The sequence below is a fragment of the Oncorhynchus nerka genome, linkage group LG9b, assembly GCF_034236695.1.
Source record: "Oncorhynchus nerka isolate Pitt River linkage group LG9b, Oner_Uvic_2.0, whole genome shotgun sequence".
Taxonomy (NCBI): Eukaryota; Metazoa; Chordata; class Actinopteri; order Salmoniformes; family Salmonidae; genus Oncorhynchus; species Oncorhynchus nerka.
In genome coordinates, this window is record NC_088424.1 from 37,071,475 (window position 1) to 37,091,661 (window position 20,187).

At 47.2% G+C, this 20,187-nt stretch overlaps 2 protein-coding genes and 1 pseudogene across 3 annotated transcripts; 2 read left to right on the forward strand and 1 right to left on the reverse strand.

Annotated features, from left to right (window-relative positions):
- Positions 1-17: 17 nt before the first annotated feature.
- LOC115124919 (splicing factor Cactin-like) lies at positions 18-11,846 on the reverse strand. The gene is made up of 10 exons (XM_029654414.2): positions 11,385-11,846; positions 9,800-10,466; positions 9,556-9,651; positions 9,292-9,437; positions 8,959-9,121; positions 3,833-3,947; positions 3,383-3,575; positions 3,169-3,288; positions 2,733-3,064; positions 18-2,643 (listed from the first exon to the last, which is right to left on the reverse strand). The coding sequence occupies exons 1-10, from the start codon at positions 11,672-11,674 to the stop codon at positions 2,153-2,155; spliced, it is 2,613 nt and encodes an 870-aa protein (XP_029510274.2). The 5' UTR covers positions 11,675-11,846; the 3' UTR covers positions 18-2,152.
- A 49-nt stretch (positions 11,847-11,895) lies between these two features.
- On the forward strand, positions 11,896-20,178 carry LOC115124920 (ubiquitin-conjugating enzyme E2 R1-like). 2 transcript variants are annotated; one of them, XM_029654416.2, is made up of 5 exons: positions 11,896-13,074; positions 13,435-13,521; positions 13,711-13,823; positions 14,779-14,907; positions 17,328-20,178. In XM_029654416.2, the coding sequence occupies exons 1-5, from the start codon at positions 12,889-12,891 to the stop codon at positions 17,539-17,541; spliced, it is 729 nt and encodes a 242-aa protein (XP_029510276.1). In that variant the 5' UTR covers positions 11,896-12,888; the 3' UTR covers positions 17,542-20,178. The 2 variants fall into 2 exon arrangements, with proteins under 2 accessions (XP_029510276.1, XP_029510277.1); XM_029654417.2 differs by having other exon boundaries at positions 13,711-13,808.
- The window catches only part of LOC115114023 (NAD-dependent protein deacylase sirtuin-6-like), a 66,034-nt pseudogene continuing 65,271 nt past the window's right edge, over positions 19,425-20,187 (forward strand).

Here is a 20,187-nt window from a genome sequence, read left to right on the forward strand (position 1 = left end):
TGCCACTGAGGAAAATGTAAGTTAAGATGTTTCTTTAATTGAATATGATTTATTAGAAAGTTTTACCTCTAACAGCTCTGATTGCATCAAATGGAAGCCAGCTAGGAAAATAATCTTTAATATGTCATTTCAGAGACAGGTACAGTTGAAGTCAGAAGTTCATATACACTTAGGTTGGAGTCATTGGCAAGGCAGTTAAGGACATTACTTTGTGCATGACAAGTAATTTTTCCAACAATTGTTTACAGACAGATTATTTCCCTTATTCACTGTATCACAATTCCAGTGGGTCAGAAGTTTACTTACACTAAGTTGACTGTGCCTTTACACAGGTAGGAAAATTCCAGAAAATGATGTCATGGCCTTAGAAGCTTCTGATAGGCTAATTGACATATGATGGGGTGACAGGGTAGCCTAGTGGTTAGAGCGTTGGACTAGTAACCGGAAGGTTGCAAGTTCAAACCCCCCGAGCTGACAAGGTACAAATCTGTCGTTTTGCCCCTGAACAGGCAGTTAACCCACTGTTCCTAGGCAGTCATTGAAAATAAGAATTTGTTCTTAACTGACTTGCCTGGTTAAATAAAGGTAAAAAAATAAAATTAAATGAGTCAATTGGAGGTGTACCTGTGGATGTATTTCAAGGCCTACCATCAAACTCAGTACCTCTTTGCTTGACACAAAAAAAAAATTATTATTATTATAGACCTCCACAGGTCTGATTTATCCTTGGGAGCAATTTCCAAACACCTGAAGGTACCACGTTCATCTGTACAAACAATAGTACGCAAGTATAAACACCATGGGACCACGCAGCCGTCATACCACTCAGGAAGGAGACGCGTTCTGTCTCCTAGAGGTGAACGTACTCCGGTGCAAAAACTGTAAATCAATCCCAGAACAACAGCAAAGGACCTTGTGAAGATGCTGGAGGAAACAGGTACAAAAGTATCTATATCCTCATAACCTGAAAGGCTGCTCAGCAAGGAAGAAGCCACTTCTCCAAAACCGCCATAGAAAAGCCAGACTACAGTTTGCAACTGCACATGGCGACAAAGATCGTACTTTTTTGAGAAATGCCCTCTGGGCTGATGAAACAAAAATAGAACTGTTTGGCCATAATGACCATTGTTATGTTTGGAGAGAAAAGGGGGAGGCTTGCAAGCCGAAGAACACCATCCCAACAGTGAAGCACGGGGGTGGCAGCATCATGTTGTGGGGGTGCTTTGCTGCAGGAGGGACTGGTGCACTTCACAAAATAGATGGCTTCATGAGGAAAGAAGGAAAATGATGTGGATATATTGAACATCTCAAGACATCAGTCAGGAAGTTAAGCTTGGTTGCAAATGGATCTTCCAAATGGACAATGACCCCAAGCATACTTCCAAAGTTGAGGCAAAATGGCTCAAGGACAACAAAGTCAAGGTATTGGAGTGGCCATCACAAAGCCCTGACCTCAATCCCATAGAAAATGTGCGGGCAGAACTGATAAAGTGTGTGCGAGCAAGGAGGCCTACAAACCTGACTCAGTTACTCCAGCTCTGTCAGGAGGAATGGGCCAAAATTCACCCAGCTTATTGTGGGAAGCTTGTGGAAAGCTACCTGAAACATTTGACCCAAGTTAAACAATTTAAAGTCAATGCTACCAAATACTAATTGAGTGTATGTAACCTTCTGACCCACTGGGAATGTGTTGTAAGTCGCTCTGGATAAGAGTGTCTGCTAAATGACTTAAATGTAAATGTAATGAAAGAAATAAAAGCTGAAATAAATAATTCTCTACTATTATTCTGACAATTCACATTCTTAAAATAAAGTGGTGATCCTAACTGACCTAAAACAGGGAATTTTTACTAGGATGATTAAATGTCAGGAATTGTGAAAAACTGAGTTTAAATGTATTTGGCTAAGGTGTATGTAAACTTCCAACTTCAACTGTACATTGAAAAGCAGTAGCTGATCAAACAAATAGAAACCATTCTTTGTGACAACGGAATGGTCTGGGTTGCCGTAGTGATAACAAAGAGAAAGGTTAACACTAAGACAACCAATAAAAACACAACAGATACAAAGTACATTAACATTGCATATCTATGGTTAAAACCTGGCAGTCTGAGGTTCCCAGTCTGGGTTGGTGTTGGACAGGTAGCCAGTTCTATCTCCTGTAGCGGTACCTCTTGAAGTGGAACCACAGCTGGAAAATCCCATTGGCGAACTGACAGCGGAACCCATGACGGTGAGAGTACTCCCACTCGCGGTTCACGATCTTAAAGGCAATGTCCTCATATGGCGGGCCCGCGTGGAACCGCAGAACCCCAAAGTCCTTGTTGTCAGGACTGGGTTCTAGGAAGTACTGCGGCGTGGAACGTTTGTTGATCAGGTCCGGGTAGAAGATGTTGAACTTGTAGCCCTGGACAATCTTAGGCGGAGGGTTGTCGAAGTCGTAATGCGTCTGGTTATATTTGTTCCACTCAAAGCCTGTGTGGACCCTGTTGAAGAAGCGTGGTTTCCGGGGACGGTATTTGTCGGCCCACAGGTACATCTTGCCCGTTAGGGGAAGCTCCACGCTAAACTGAGCCTCGTCCCCGCCCATGCCCTGTTTGGCACGACGCACAAACTCATCCTCCGCATTCTCATTGGCATCACCTGGAGAACAAGAGGAGAGAGAGAGATTAATATGACGATAGGTAGAGATGTCTGAGTGTTTCTGTGTGTGTTGATGCAAAGCCACTTACCTGTGACGGCGAGCTGTCTGCGTGAGAGGTGTAGTTTTTGTGTGTCTTCATCAGGTGTGATGGTGTGTGTGTCCAGCGGTAGCTCTGAGGGCAGCAGCAGGGTGGGACTGTAGCGGCCAGAGTCATACTCTGCCTGGCTCTGCTGGATCAAATCCTCCTCGGTCAGAACGGCCTCTACCACCTCACCCTTCTCCTCTCCCTCCTTCTCAACATCTCCCTCTGTGGATGGGCCTGCCACTTGGTCATCCTTCTCTGTAGCGCTCTTCTGATTGGCGGAAGGGGAGGAAGAGGCGGCGCCAGGCTCCTTTGAGGGAGGGTCTTCTTTCTCGGTCCTGTGGAGAAGAAACAGAGGAGGCAAAGGTCAAACCTTGTGTACATGAGCATGTAAAGAAAGAGGTTGAAGGTGAAACCTCTGTGTGTCCGCCCATGTACTCACACATCCTCTTCCTCAGGCTCCTCTTTGATAATGGGGAAGAGAGGCACACTCTCCACTCCCTGCTCCTGTTTCAGCTTGAACAGCTTCTGACGCAACACATCCTGGTGCCTCTCTCTCAACCTATAACACAGATAGGGATGGTTAACACACACACACACAGAAATGCCAGAGACCGGTAGGGTAAGTGTGCATACCCACACACACCGGTCCTCACCGTGCTCGGCCCATGAAGACCCTGACTTGCTGCATCAGACTCTCCCAGTAGCCTATGTCCAGGTTGGATCCCCCAGCTCGGATCTTAGTCTCCATGTTGAGGTTCAGCGCCTGGAGCTGGCTGTACGTCTTTCCCTTAAACACTATCTGAACATCGGTGCTCACTGACGTGTTAATGCCATCACGACGGTCACCTGGGGACGAGGGAGACAACATCAGACTGGGGCTGTGCAAGAAATGGCCCCATATGCCCCATAGAGTACACTACTTTTGACCAGGGGACCATTTTGGACACATCCTAGGAGAGGGACAAGGGGAGAAATGCCTAGGTGTAGGCACAGAGGATAGAGGTTGATGGTGGAATGCCAAGACAGAATATGGGCCAATGAGAGAGAGCGCTACTGAGATGTTACTGTAGTTTGGCCTATCGGAGGTGGTGCTGCTGCTGTACCTGGGCCTTTTCCAGATGCCTCCAGTTTCCGGAGCTTGCTTATCTCGTCCTCTGTGATGGTGGTCATGTCCCTCCAGTAGTCCACATTCTTGCCCTGCTCCAGCTCCATGTACACCTACAGGGAAAATGCACACACACACGTCACACACAGACATGTCACACAGTCTCTCTCTTCCGCTACAAACCACAATTGATAGAAACAGTTCTAAGAACATTGAACAAACACACACACCAGGGTTTCAGTTAGGAAAATGTGGTGCCGGACAACCTGACAGGCAAAACATGTACCGGTATTTACCAGACATCCTAATGCGTTGTCTGTGTGACGCATTAGAGCGTCCACCCAATTCATCTTAACAGAATAGAAATGAGCCTGTAAAGTTGTAAAAAATATATAACAATGTTCTTATACCAAAATGACAGGTTTTACTGAAAAGCAAAACATTTCCTGTTGCATCTTTACCCCTTCTAGAAATCAGAAATTAATATAGATTTTTTAAAGACGAAAAAGACATTTACCCTAGAAAAAGTCACCTACACAGTAATAAAACTTAAATATAATAATTTGTGAACGACCTGTCCTATAGGCTATTTGTATGAACATGTTTATTAATAAAGAAAAAAAAACAGCTGTTTTCAAAAACAATCTAGGCCTCTCTAATTGAACTTTTAATTTTAAATAGGCCTAATAAATAACAACTGGGGAGAGGTGTTGGAGGAACACCAGGGCCGGTCTGCCCCACTCCCACTGCCATTCAGCACCACAGCAGGGGAAAGAGGCCTAATAAATAACAACTGGGGAGAGGTGTTGGAGGAACACCAGGGCCGGTCTGCCCCACTCCCACTGCCATTCAGCACCACAGCAGGGGAAAGAGGCCTAATAAATAACAACTGGGGAGAGGTGTTGGAGGAACACCAGGGCCGGTCTGCCCCACTCCCGCTGCCATGCAGCACCACAGCAGGGGAAAGAGGCCTAATAAATAACAACTGGGGAGAGGTGTTGGAGGAACACCAGGGTCTGCCCCACTCCCACTGCCATGCAGCACCACAGCAGGGGAAAGAGGCCTAATAAATAACAACTGGGGAGAGGTGTTGGAGGAACACCAGGGTCTGCCCCACTCCCACTGCCATGCAGCACCACAGCAGGGGAAAGAGGCCTAATAAATAACAACTGGGGAGAGGTGTTGGAGGAACACCAGGGCCGGTCTGCCCCACTCCCACTGCCATTCAGCACCACAGCAGGGGAAAGAGGCCTAATAAATAACAACTGGGGAGAGGTGTTGGAGGGAACACCAGGGTCTGCCCCACTCCCACTGCCATTCAGCACCACAGCAGGGGAAAGAGGCCTAATAAATAACAACTGGGGAGAGGTGTTGGAGGGAACACCAGGGCCGGTCTGCCCCACTCCCACTCAGCACCACAGCAGGGGAAAGAGGCCTAATAAATAACAACTGGGGAAAGGTGTTGGAGGAACACCAGGGCCGGTCTGCCCCACTCCCACTGCCATTCAGCACCACAGCAGGGGAAAGAGGCCTAATAAATAACAACTGGGGAGAGGTGTTGGAGGGAACACCAGGGCCGGTCTGCCCCACTCCCACTCAGCACCACAGCAGGGGAAAGAGGCCTAATAAATAACAACTGGGGAGAGGTGTTGGAGGAACACCAGGGTCTGCCCCACTCCCACTGCCATTCAGCACCACAGCAGGGGAAAGAGGCCTAATAAATAACAACTGGGGAGAGGTGTTGGAGGAACACCAGGGCCGGTCTGCCCCACTCCCACTGCCATGCAGCACCACAGCAGGGGAAAGAGGCCTAATAAATAACAACTGGGGAGAGGTGTTGGAGGAACACCAGGGTCTGCCCCACTCCCACTGCCATTCAGCACCACAGCAGGGAAAGAGGCCTAATAAAGAGGTGTTGGAGGAACACCAGGGTCTGCCCCACTAACAGCACCACAGGGGAGAGGTGTTGGGGAGGAACACCAGGGCCGGTCTGCCCCACTCCCACTGCCATTCAGCACCACAGCAGGGGAAAGAGGCCTAATAAATAACAACTGGGGAGAGGTGTTGGAGGAACACCAGGGTCTGCCCCACTCCCACTGCCATTCAGCACCACAGCAGGGGAAAGAGGCCTAATAAATAACAACTGGGGAGAGGTGTTGGAGGAACACCAGGGCCGGTCTGCCCCACTCCCACTCATGCAGCACCACAGCAGGGGAAAGAGGCCTAATAAATAACAACTGGGGAGAGGTGTTGGAGGAACACCAGGGCCGGTCTGCCCCACTCCCACTGCCATTCAGCACCACAGCAGGGGAAAGAGGCCTAATAAATAACAACTGGGGAGAGGTGTTGGAGGCAACAGCAGGGGAAAGAGGCCTAATAAATAACAACTGGGGAGAGGTGTTGGAGGAACACCAGGGTCTGCCCCACTCCCACTGCCATTCAGCACCACAGCAGGGGAAAGAGGCCTAATAAATAACAACTGGGAGAGGTGTTGGAGGAACACCAGGGCCGGTCTGCCCCACTCCCACTGCCATGCAGCACCACAGCAGGGGAAAGAGGCCTAATAAATAACAACTGGGGAGAGGTGTTGGAGGAACACCAGGGTCTGCCCCACTCCCACCCCCTGCCATGCAGCACCACAGCAGGGGAAAGAGGCCTAATAAATAACAACTGGGGAGAGGTGTTGGAGGAACACCAGGGCCGGTCTGCCCCACTCCCACTGCCATTCAGCACCACAGCAGGGGAAAGAGGCCTAATAAATAACAACTGGGGAGAGGTGTTGGAGGAACACCAGGGCCGGTCTGCCCCACTCCCACTGCCATTCAGCACCACAGCAGGGGAAAGAGGCCTAATAAATAACAACTGGGGAGAGGTGTTGGAGGAACACCAGGGCCGGTCTGCCCCACTCCCACTGCCATTCAGCACCACAGCAGGGGAAAGAGGCCTAATAAATAACAACTGGGGAGAGGTGTTGGAGGAACACCAGGGAGAGGTGTTGGTCTGCCCCACTCCCACTGCCATTCAGCACCACAGCAGGGGAAAGAGGCCTAATAAATAACAACTGGGGAGAGGTGTTGGAGGAACACCAGGGCCGGTCTGCCCCACTCCCACTGCCATTCAGCACCACAGCAGGGGAAAGAGGCCTAATAAATAACAACTGGGGAGAGGTGTTGGAGGAACACCAGGGCCGTCTGCCCCACTCCCACTGCCATTCAGCACCACAGCAGGGGAAAGAGGCCTAATAAATAACAACTGGGGAGAGGTGTTGGAGGAACACCAGGGCCGGTCTGCCCCACTCCCACTGCCATTCAGCACCACAGCAGGGGAAAGAGGCCTAATAAATAACAACTGGGGAGAGGTGTTGGAGGAACACCAGGGCCGGTCTGCCCCACTCCCACTGCCATTCAGCACCACAGCAGGGGAAAGAGGCCTAATAAATAACAACTGGGGAGAGGTGTTGGAGGAACACCAGGGCCGGTCTGCCCCACTCCCACTGCCATTCAGCACCACAGCAGGGGAAAGAGGCCTAATAAATAACAACTGGGGAGAGGTGTTGGAGGAACACCAGGGCCGGTCTGCCCCACTCCCACTGCCATTCAGCACCACAGCAGGGGAAAGAGGCCTAATAAATAACAACTGGGGAGAGGTGTTGGAGGAACACCAGGGTCTGCCCCACTCCCACTGCCATTCAGCACCACAGCAGGGGAAAGAGGCCTAATAAATAACAACTGGGGAGAGGTGTTGGAGGAACACCAGGGCCGGTCTGCCCCACTCCCACTGCCATTCAGCACCACAGCAGGGGAAAGAGGCCTAATAAATAACAACTGGGGAGAGGTGTTGGAGGAACACCAGGGCCGGTCTGCCCCACTCCCACTGCCATTCAGCACCACAGCAGGGGAAAGAGGCCTAATAAATAACAACTGGGGAGAGGTGTTGGAGGAACACCAGGGCCGGTCTGCCCCACTCCCACTGCCATTCAGCACCACAGCAGGGGAAAGAGGCCTAATAAATAACAACTGGGGAGAGGTGTTGGAGGAACACCAGGGTCTGCCCCACTCCCACTGCCATTCAGCACCACAGCAGGGGAAAGAGGCCTAATAAATAACAACTGGGGAGAGGTGTTGGAGGAACACCAGGGCTGTCTGCCCCACTGCCATTCAGCACCACAGCAGGGGAAAGAGGCCTAATAAATAACAACTGGGGAGAGGTGTTGGAGGAACACCAGGGCCGGTCTGCCCCACTCCCACTCAGCACCACAGCAGGGGAAAGAGGCCTAATAAATAACAACTGGGGAGAGGTGTTGGAGGAACACCAGGGTCTGCCCCACTCCCACTGCCATTCAGCACCACAGCAGGGGAAAGAGGCCTAATAAATAACAACTGGGGAGAGGTGTTGGAGGAACACCAGGGCCGGTCTGCCCCACTCCCACTGCCATGCAGCACCACAGCAGGGGAAAGAGGCCTAATAAATAACAACTGGGGAGAGGTGTTGGAGGAACACCAGGGCCGGTCTGCCCCACTCCCACTGCTATTCAGCACCACAGCAGGGGAAAGAGGCCACAAAATAAAACAATTATCAACCTGATGTTGGATAAGTAAATAAATTCATTAAGGCTGGTTCATTGATAGAAATCTTATTTTACAACGCTCCAGTGAAACGAGGCCCACGCCATGCATTTATGAAAGCGCTTGTTTCCAGAGATCAAATGATATCTCTTTACAGTTCTACTGGATGATAATAAATGATGTTTATTATAATTGGACCGATCTTGGGGACGTGACTCACGTCATGTGTGATATACGTGACTTATTGATAACTACTCTGTTTCCTACTATAGACAGTTGGCTGCCTAGTGATTGAAACATTTTAACTGATGTGAATAGTTGGCACACACCATATACCAATGTCCCAGAGGATTTATTATGAAGTATATTTGTTTGCCTTAGAAGTTGGAGAATATCCACCGGTATTTCCATCAATGAATAAATAAAAGCATTTTTTCACAATTAATGTTTTTTGTGTGTTTTTTTACAATTTGGCCAGTAACAATTTTATTTATCCGCTTTTCTTATTTTACCAAATGTCGGAATTTACCGTCTAACGGAAACCCTGACACACACACACCTTGATGTCTTCAAGCAGGTCGTCCATGTCAGTGACGGTGAGTCCGTTGAGGAAGGTGTAAGGTTCGTGCATCTCCACAGCCAGGTCGTCATCCTCAGCACTGATGTACTTAGCCAACAGGTCTATGGGCTTAGCACGGCCGTCACGGATACGGATCTTAGACCTAAACACACAAACATCTATTACTTAGAGGTCTGCACACTAATCCACATCAGCAAACACCAGAGCAGTGAGATGTTTATGTACCAGGCTGTTTTCAAGTGAGTATATGGAACCATGTGAGGTTGAGGTTTAGGGTTACAGGGGGACGGTAATGAAGGTGTCACCACTCACCGTAGCTTGGCCTGGTGCAGGTGGAAGTTATCCTCTTGTTCTGCCCAGGTTTTGAAATGCTCTGCCTCCTTCTCTCTCTGCAGCATCTCCAGCTCTGTCTCTCTCATGGCCTTCTCTCTCTCCCTCTCCAGTCGCAGCTGCTTCACCTAAACACAGACAGACACACTTACACACAGTTCCTGCTCTTGCATTGCATTCTCCATAAGCACATACATTCCTGAACCTATTAAACACACATCAGCTCGTTTTTGCATAGAAGCATACCTTCTGCAGTTCTCTGCGATTCTCCTCCTGGATGCGTTTGTTTCTGTCTTTCAGGTCCTTCTCACCCAGATGGCCAATGCCCTTCCTGTCTAGAGCCTGACCACAACACCACCACCACCACCACACAGAAACACAGATTAGTCAGAGCCTGGTCAGATGCAACCACTGTCCTTCTAAAAGGAGGGTGTTGATAGTCCCACATACATCCATTTATCAAGTGCCCACTCTCCTCTCCCTCTCTTACCTTCTGCCATTTGAAGGTGCCCAGCAGGTTGTTGTCTCCAAAGGGGTTGTCTGCATTGGTATAGCCCATATACTCCTCACTCCAGCCCATCTTCTCCCTCTTCTTCCTCTCCTTGGCCTCCTTCTTGGCCAGTCGTCTGGCCCTCTTCTCCTCTGGGGTCTCCAGGGCCTTCAGCATCTCTCTCTGGTTCTTCTTCTCATCTCGGACCGAGGGTCCGGCCTCTCCGGACCCCGGGCTGCCTCCACGGGCCCCGCCCTCCGACCCAGAGCTCTTAGACGAGTCAGAGGAGCCAGAGCGACGTCTTTTCCTATCTTTGTCCCTACCTCTGCTTCCCTCTCTCCTCCCGTGGTTTTCACTCCCCCTGCTGCTTCTCTCTCTGTCTTGACTACTCTCCTCACCTCGGCTTCGGTCCCTCTCTCTGCTTTTCATTCTCTCCCTGATCTGTCGTTCCCTCTCTCTGCTAGGGCTTCTGCTCCCTCTGTCTGCACTCCTCTGCCATCTCCTCTCCCGGTCAATGCTCCCCCCATCCCTCACTCTATTCCGGTCTGCACTGGACCCTAAATCGGACTGGGACTGGCTCCAGCCCCTTCTCTTCTCTCCTTTGTCTTCTCTTCTGCCTTTAATTTTCTCTCTTTCCTTCCTCTCCTTTGGATCATCTGAGTCAGAGCTGATGGATAGAAAAATGTAGTTGCAGACATGTGATTTCTTGATTAATATTGTACTTGTTTGACATTTTGCTGCACTGTTATGCGCTAGTAAAACATGCAAAGTTGGAAGCACAGTATTGTCTACAATGTCATTGTGTGCTGTAGCATTAAGACTTCCCTTCACTAGAAATAAGGGGCCTACCCCGAACCATGAAAAACAGCCCCAGACCATTATTCCTCCTCCACCAAACTTTATAGTTGGCACTATGCATCTGCCAAACCCAGATTAATTCGTCAGACTGCTAGACGGTGAAGCATGAGTCATTACTCAGGAGAACGCGTTTCCACTGCTCTAGAGTCCAATGGCAGCGAGCTTCACACCACTCCAGCCGAAGCTTGTCATTGCTCATGGTCTTAGGCTTGTGTGCAGCTGCTCGGCCATGGAAACCCATTTCATGAAGCTCCCAACAAAGAGTTCTTGTGCTGATGTTGATTCCAGAGGCCGTTTGGAACTCAGTAGTGAGTGTTGCAACCAAGGACAGACGATTTTTATGGGCTATGCGCTTCAGCGGTCCCATTCTGTGTGTTTGTGTGACCTACCACTTCGCAGATGACCCATTGTTGTGCCTAGAATTTTCCACGTCACAATAACAGCACTAACAGTTGACCGGGCCAGTTCTAGCAGGGCAAAAATTTGATGAACTAACTTGTTGGAAAGGTGGAATCCTACCACGGTGCCACGTTGAAAGTCACTGAGTGTTTGTCTATGGAGATTGTATGGCTGTGTGTTCGATTTTATACGCCTGTCAACAACGCGTGTGGATAAAATAGCCGAATCCACTCATTTGAAGTGGAGTCCACATACCTTTGGCCATGTAGAATACATGCACTGCCATGTAGAATACATGCACTAATATAACTTAACCTGTCATGTTTACCTGGATCGGTCTTTTGACTTGCCCTTCAGTTTACGTCTCTTGTCGCTGTCTGAGTCGCTTCTCGACCCGGGATGGCCTCTGCTAGGCGGCCATTGTCGCCCCGCAGATCCACCACTGCTGTCCGAGCTTCCGCTCTCAGAACGCGCAATTCTCCGGGGATTTTGTTTCCGACCCACGGACCGACTCCGGCATATTTTCTCTTCGGGTGATCGTGATCTACTTATTTTGGACCTGTTTCGGTTCCGACTACGAGAGCCAGAACGGGAGCGATGATACTTTTTCGGACCCATGGCAAATGGGTTTCCAAAACGTTGTGGTCCGTTCTACGTCGCGTAAATCGGAGCTGTATAATGATTTTTGTTCGCAGCACAACACTGTAATGTATTTGAGGTGAAGAATCGTTAGGACGATTACAAACCTAAATATTAACTTAAAAAACACGAAGGATCCCATCTCATACTAACTTTTATATTGATTTTGTTCGCATTTGTTGTTTTAATTCTCATGCATATTTAAAGCCAACCGCTGGGACTTGCATTGAGCCCCGGCGCAGTTTGTAAACGTCATATTATAATCTGATTGATCATTTGAGAGAATGGTGGCATAGAACGTCAATGTGCCTTTCCCAAGTATGTTATCATGATTAATGAAATCTGACCACTACACCCCATCTATAGGTATGTCGTCTAGGCATGTTTTAGTTTCCACATAAATTGGCATCGAAAAGGCAAAACAAGGTCCGTGATGTTGTACGTGTCACACTATTGGCTGTATTCCAGAAATGTCTTGTGTAGTTCTTAAAACCCACCCGAACAAAAACAAGTAATAAAAAACATTCTATTCTCAATTCATTGAAATAGTTTTACAATAAACATGGTGATTACCATGGATACTTTTTGCACCGCTGACATGATAATTTTATGCTAATGGTTACATCGGAACTACATTTCCCAGAGGGTACTACAATCTTATTGACTGTTTTGAGAGGAGAGGAGACTGCTTTCAACTGTCCTCATTTATAGCCAGCAGGAACACATCGTTGGGGGTTTTTATTTATATTTGTATCGTCTTTAGCTGGTCCATTACGATTTGTTGTATAACTATCAGTTTCAAAGTAACATTTAAAAATATATATATTCATTGTCACTGGACCAATAGCGAACAGCTTGTGCTAACTATCTTGCTTCACGGCTTAGCTAGGTCGGTGAGCCTAGTTGGTTACTAAAATACCAACACATTGTTTTTAGTATGAGGTTTTTTTTATTAGTTATTTGATACTGATAACTAGCTAGATAACAGATATTGCGCGATTTCAAAACAAATCCATCTACTTGAATCAAAAGAGAGGTTAACTAACTAGCCATTGTGCGCATCGAGGAAATCGCAACAAAGAAAACGTTTTTAGTTTTGCTGGATCAGCTGGCTCGCTAGGTTGCTAGCTGTGTTGTAAACGACGACGTTCCCCGCCAAACGTTAGCAATATTAACTAGTTGGCTATCTTGCCATGGCGCAACATGGTCCTGTTCACGTAGCAAGCTCACAAAAAGCATTAATGCTAGAAATGAAGAGCCTTCAAGAGGAGCCAGTCGAAGGCTTCAAAATAACATTGGTCGATGAAGCAGATCTCTACAATTGGGAAGTGGCCATTTTTGGACCTCCTAACACTCACTATGAAGGGGGCTATTTCAAGGTAAGGTCGAGGTATAGCTAACTAAATTCACTTGTTTTGCTAACTGTCTTAGATACACTAATCCTAGCTTGTTTTGTTAGCTAGTTAGCCAACATGGGCTATGGTCAACTACATGGTTGGATTCCGTTAGTAGTAGGCCCGTAAACTTAACATCGCATCTGTTTTCTATTGCTGTACTTCCAGCCTACAGTGACACTGTCAAACCTATTTCTGGGTCAGGTTGTTGTTCTCGGATATGTTCTACTCAACACCAGGTTGCAACATCAGGTTTACCATTGAATCGGGTTAGGTCCCACAGACGCATGTTAGGACATATTGCTGACATATGTTGATATGACTTTCTCTCCGTGTGTCCCACAGGCTCGTATCAAGTTCCCCGTTGACTACCCCTACTCGCCACCTGCCTTCCGTTTCCTCACCAAGATGTGGCACCCCAACATCTATGAGGTAAGGGATCACTGACCCAATTCTAGAAAAATAGTCAAACTTAAGGTAATTCATTTTCAAACAAATGTCATGGTCCTAATCTGAATGTTTATTGCTCTCTATAGGTGGCTTAATCCTAGTCACACCTGTCATTTGTGGGCATAAGTACCGTGTTTGTCTATGTTCATTTGAGCTTCTCCCTTGTGTTAGAATGGGGATGTGTGTATATCCATTCTGCACCCTCCAGTTGATGACCCTCAGAGTGGGGAGCTGCCATCTGAGAGGTGGAACCCTACCCAGAACGTCAGGTACACGCCCCCTCAGTATGTTCTCTCGTTTCCCCGTCTCTCTCTCGTCTCTCACTCTCGTCTCCCCGTCTCTCTTTCGTCTCCCCGTCTCTCTCTCGTCTCCCCGTCTCTCTCTCGTCTCCCCGTCTCCCCGTCTCTCTCTCTCGTCTCCCCGTCTCTCTCTCGTCTCCCCGTCTCTCTCTCTCGTCTCCCCGTCTCTCTCTCGTCTCTCTCTCGTCTCCCCGTCTCTCTCTCCTTCCCTTCTCACTCTCTCTCTCTCTCCCCCCTTCTCGCTCTCTCTCCTGTTGTGCTGTGTCACGCATACCCAGATAACATGACATGTTGAACCTCTCCATGACTTCCTGGAAGTGAATAGGAATCATACTAGCCAAACCCCAAGTCAACCTGTAGAACCTATGCAGATCAGAGAAATGTAATTTGTTATAAGCAGTGTGGTGAAACGTCCACCTAGCCTATCAGAGGACAAGCACTCCTGTTACACTGTGGTTTACCCAGTTACAAGTTTACTATAAGTCAAGTTGACAAACATTTATTTATATGAGTTCTTAAATTAGAAGTTGTAAATCAAATCCATATTTCATTTGACACATGCGCCGGTGTAGGCCTTACCGTGAAATGCTTACTTACTAGCCATTAACCAACAATGCAGTTTTAAGAAAATATTTACTTTACAAATTATTTTTGACTTTAGTTTATTTAGTAACACAAAATGATAATGATGAGGCTATATACAGGGGGTACCGGTACCGAGTCAATGTGCGGGGTTTAGTCAAGGTAATTTGTAGGTCTTATTTTTATCAGCACTGTTTTAGGTTTATATCGACAGGTTGACACATTTCAGAAGTCTTACTTTGCAGAAATATCCTAGCCTGCATCCCACAAAGCAGGATCTATGAGCCAACCACCTAACTCTGATAGACAAAGCCTTGTGCTACTTTCTGAAACCCAACCCGGTTTGTGTATTCTATAGGACCATCCTTCTGAGTGTGATCTCTCTGCTGAACGAGCCCAACACCTCCTCCCCGGCCAACGTGGACGCCTCCGTCATGTACCGCAAGTGGAGGGACAGCAGGGACAGAGAGTACAGCGAGATAATCAGGTCGGTAAACATATGCACAAGGACAGAGTACAGTGAGATAATCAGGTCGGTAAACATATGTACAAGGACAGAGTACAGTGAGATAATCAGGTCGGTAAACATATGTACAAGGACAGAGTACAGTGAGATAATCAGGTCGGTAAACATATGTACAAGGACAGAGTACAGTGAGATAATCAGGTCGGTAAACATATGCACAGGGACAGAGTACAGTGAGATAATCAGGTCGGTAAACATATGTACAAGGACAGAGTACAGTGAGATAATCAGGTCGGTAAACATATGTACAAGGACAGAGTACAGTGAGATAATCAGGTCGGTAAACATATGTACAAGGACAGAGTACAGTGAGATAATCAGGTCGGTAAACATATGCACAGGGACAGAGTACAGCGAGATAATCAGGTCGGTAAACATATGTACAAGGACAGAGTACAGCGAGATAATCAGGTCTGTAAACATATGCACAAGGACAGAGTACAGCGAGATAATCAGGTCGGTAAACATATGCACAAGAACAGAGTACACCGAGATAATCAGGTCGGTAAACATATGTACAAGGACAGAGTACAGCGAGATAATCAGGTCGGTAAACATATGTACAAGGACAGAGTACAGCGAGATAATCAGGTCGGTAAACATATGCACAGGGACAGAGTACAGCGAGATAATTAGGTCGGTAAACATATGTACAAGGACAGAGTACAGCGAGATAATCAGGTCGGTAAACATATGCACAGGGACAGAGTACAGCGAGATAATCAGGTCGGTAAACATATGCACAGGGACAGAGTACATCGAGATAATCAGGTCGGTAAACATATGCACAGGGACAGAGTACAGCGAGATAATTAGGTCGGTAAACATATGCACAAGGACAGAGTACGAAGAGATAATCGGGTCGGTAAACATATGCACAAGGACAGAGTACAGCGAGATAATCAGGTCGGTAAACATATGCACAAGGACAGAGTACGAAGAGATAATCAGGTCGGTAAACATATGCACAAGGACAGAGTACAGCGAGATAATCAGGTCGGGAAACATATGCACAAGAACAGAGTACACCAAGATAATCAGGTCGGTAAACATATGCACAAGAACAGAGTACACCAAGATAATCAGGTCGGTAAACATATGCACAAGAACAGAGTACACCAAGATAATCAGGTCGGTAAACATATGCACAAGTACAGAGTACACCAGGATAATCAGGTCGGTAAACATATGCACAAGGACAGAGTACAGCGAGATAATCAGGTCGGGAAACATGTACAAGGACAGAGTACACCAAGATAATCAGGTCGGTAAACATATGCACAAGGACAGAGTACAGCGAGATAATCAGGTCGGTAAACATATGCACAAGGACAGAGTACACCAAGATAATCAGGTCGGTAAACATATGCACAAGGACAGAGTACAGCGAGATAATCAGGTCGGTAAACATATGCACAAGGACAGAGTACAGCGAGATAATCAGGTCGGGAAACATGTACAAGGACAGAGTACAGCGAGATAATCAGGTCGGTAAACATATGCACAAGAACAGAGTACACCGAGATAATCAGGTCGGTAAACATATGTACAAGGACAGAGTACAGCGAGATAATCAGGTCGGGAAACATATGCACAAGGACAGAGAGTACAGCGAGATAATCAGGTCGGGAATGCACAAGGACAGAGAGTACAGCGAGATAATCAGGTCGGGAAACATATGTACAAGGACAGAGTACAGCGAGATAATCAGGTCGGTAAACATATGCACAAGGACAGAGTACAGCGAGATAATCAGGTCGGGAAACATATGTACAAGGACAGAGTACAGCGAGATAATCAGGTCGGGAAACATGTACAAGGACAGAGTACAGCGAGATAATCAGGTCGGTAAACATATGCACAGGGACAGAGTACATCGAGATAATCAGGTCGGAAAACATATGCACAGGGACAGAGTACAGCGAGATAATCAGGTCGGGAATGCACAAGGACAGAGAGTACAGCGAGATAATCAGGTCGGTAAATATATGCACAAGGACAGAGAGTACAGCGAGATAATCAGGTCGGGAAACATGCACAAGGACAGAGAGTACAGCGAGATAATCAGGTCGGGAAACATATGTACAAGGACAGAGAGTACAGCGAGATAATCAGGTCGGGAAACATATGCACAAGGACAGAGAGTACAGCGAGATAATCAGGTCGGTAAACATATGTACAAGGACAGAGAGTACAATGAGATAATCAGGTCGGTAAATATATGCACAAGGACAGAGAGTACAGCGAGATAATCAGGTCGGTAAACATATGTACAAGGACAGAGAGTACAGCGAGATAATCAGGTCGGTAAACATATGCACAAGGACAGAGAGTACAGCACACACACTTATTCAGCCCCTCTATCTCTGTGTGTGTCTCAGGAAGCAGGTATTGGCCACTAAGGCTGAAGCGGAGCGCGACGGGGTGAAGGTCCCCACAACACTGGCCGAATACTGTGTCCGCACACGCGCCCCGCCCCCCGACGAGGGCTCCGACCTCTTCTACGACGATTACTATGACGACGAGGATCTGGAGGACGAAGACGAGGACGACTGCTGCTATGATGAAGACGACTCTGGGACGGAGGAGTCGTGACACGTCCTACCTGGGAACTTGGATGGCTGACGCGTGCGTTCCCTGAACTCTCCTCCCGTAGGAGAGACTTTTCAGGAAGGACTACTTCACATATTTTAAACCTCTCACTTTTTCTATCCTCAGAATCCAAGCACACTGTCATCTGTGCTAAGTCTGCACCTGTTATTTGCAGGAAGTATCGACTAAAATGAAACTAAACTCGACATGCTACCTTATGACCCTGTTTGACTATCTGCAAAAACCAGGTGTAACCACTTGGTAAATCAGGCACATGAGTTGGCCGCCTCCTAGTTCACTCACACCTATAGTCAGAAAGTGACTGAAGACTTCACCTGTCATGGTGTCTGTGTGAGCGACACGCCACTGAACTTACAGCAGAACTTATGTATCTCCAAGATGAGGTTCTGTCTGGCTTCACTCCTCCCTTACATTTTTGTGCGAGGGGAAAACTGACTGTCAACGTGGTGTTTCTGCATGTCAGACATCTTGTACACAATCATACATGCCGGAATACTGGTTTGATTGAATTTAGAAAAAAATAATTCTGTGATCATGGAGACACCAATGACTGTCTGGTGGACCCCAGGATGCACTTGAGCTGCGGACCAAACCCAGTTTGAATGTTTTAGCAGTGTTTCAACAACATTTTGCTGGCCTAGCCATACCTGTCTGAGGTGTTTTTCTGTTTGAGAGTGGAGTGAGGGATTCTAAAGCACTCAATGTAATGTTGTCGTGGCAACTGGTTCTCCTGCATCTGAACAGAATTCTCTGAGACCCATACCTTTCTCCTCAAGGTTCTCCTCTGCAAAGGATGATGGAGCCAGAGACAAGTCTTTGGTGTAGCCCAGCAACTGTATGGAGAGGGGGGGAACTTTATGGGATTAGCCTAATGATATGCTGTTTCCTGTTTTTATTCTCCTTACATTGAGAATTATGCCAGTAGTCTTTGTTAGAGAATTATTTAAAATGTCCTTGGGTCATGGAGTCGATCTTTGTGGTTTTCTGTAGGAAGATTGTGTATCTCTGTTGAAAATATGTTGTGGCAGTATCAGTCAGCAAGCCTCGGGAATTGGGGAAAGAAAATGGCTGCCACTTTTGTTTTTACTTTTGTGTGTGCAAGTGGAGGGTGCTATCATGAATCTCCAAGTAGAGATGTATTTGCGTGTGTTAATCAGCAATATTGGATGTTGCATTTATTCTAATTTGGCTTAATTTAACTTTAACTCTCAGGATATTTAAGAATGAGAAAAAAATGAGAATTTTTAAGAGTGGTCTCTTTCCTGGTGGGCTTCAGATATATACTATATATACAAAAGTATGTGGAAACTCCTTCAAATGAGTGGATTTGGCTATTTCAGCCACGCCCGTTGCTGACAAGTGTATAAAATCGAGCACACAGCCATGCAATCTCTATAGACAAACACTGGCAGTAGAATGGCCTTACTGAAGAGCTCAGTAACTTTCAACTTGGCACCGTCATAGGATGCCACCTTTCCAACAAGTCAATTTCTCACATTTCTGCCCTGCTAGAGCTGCCTTGGTCAACTGTAAGTGCTGTTATTGTGAACTGGAACTGTCTAGGAGCAACAACGGCTCAGCCGCGAAGTCGTAGTCCACACAAGCTCACAGAACGGGACAGCCGAGTGCTGAAGCGCATAACAATCACCTGTCCTCGGTTACAACACTCACTACCGAGTTCCAAACTGCCTCTGGAAGCAACGTCAGCACAATAACTCTTCGTTGGGAGCTTCATGAAATGGGTTTTCATGGCCGAGCAGCCACACACAAGCCTAAGATTATGCGTAAAGCCAAGCTTTGGCTGGAGTGGTGTGAAGCTCGCCGCCATTGGACTCTGGAGCAGTGAAAACGTGTTCTCTGGAGTGATGAATCGCGCTTCACCATCTGGCAATCCGACGGACGATTCTGGTTTGCAGATGCCAGGAGAACGCTACCTGCCCGAATGCATAGTGCCAACTGTAAAGTTTGGTGGATGAGGAATAGTGGTCTCGGGCTAAGTTTCATGGTTCGGGCTAGGACCCTTAGTTCCAGTGAAGGGAAATCTTAGCGCTACATCATACAATGACATTCTAGACGATTCTGTGCTTCCAACTTTGTGGCAACAGTTTGGGGAACGCCCTTTCCTGTTTCAGCATGACAATGTCCCTGTGCACAAAGCAAGGTCCAAACAGAAATGGTTTGTCGAGATCGGTGTGGAAGAACTTGACTGGCCTGCACAGAGCTCTGACCTCAACCCCATCAAACACCTTTGGGATGAATTGGAACATTGACTGCGAGCCAGACCTAATCGGCCAACATCAGTGTCTGACCTCAGTCATGGTCTTGTGGCTGAATGGAAGAAAGTACCCCGCAGCAATGATCGAACATCCAGTGGAACACCTTCCCGGAAGAGTGGAGGCTGTTTTAGCATCAAAGGGGGGACCAACTCTATATTAATGCCCATGATTTTGGAATGAGATGTTCGACGAGCAGGTGTCCACATACTTTTGGTCATGTAGTTTACAGTGACATGTACCTTTACTGATCTGCACTTGTGGCTATATGGACCATCACTTTTTCATGTTTTATTGTTTTTGGCCAATTTAAAACTGGAAAAATAAAGCTCTTTATTGGAAACAAGTTTTATTT

Bases quoted from the DNA above. Each gene is read 5' to 3' on its own strand.
- LOC115124919 (XM_029654414.2), bottom strand. From the start codon at position 11,674: ATGGGTCCGAAAAAGTATCATCGCTCCCGTTCTGGCTCTCGTAGTCGG. The intron at 9,438-9,555 runs GTATGCTTCTAT...GTCTGTGTTTAG, and splicing joins ATCGCAGAGAACTGCAGAAG to GTGAAGCAGCTGCGACTGGA. The intron at 9,122-9,291 runs GTGAGTGGTGAC...TTGTGTGTTTAG, and splicing joins CTGCACCAGGCCAAGCTACG to GTCTAAGATCCGTATCCGTG.
- LOC115124920 (XM_029654416.2), top strand. From the start codon at position 12,889: ATGGCGCAACATGGTCCTGTTCACGTAGCAAGCTCACAAAAAGCATTA. The intron at 13,522-13,710 runs GTAAGGGATCAC...CCCTTGTGTTAG, and splicing joins GGCACCCCAACATCTATGAG to AATGGGGATGTGTGTATATC. The intron at 13,824-14,778 runs GTATGTTCTCTC...TGTATTCTATAG, and splicing joins GTCAGGTACACGCCCCCTCA to GACCATCCTTCTGAGTGTGA.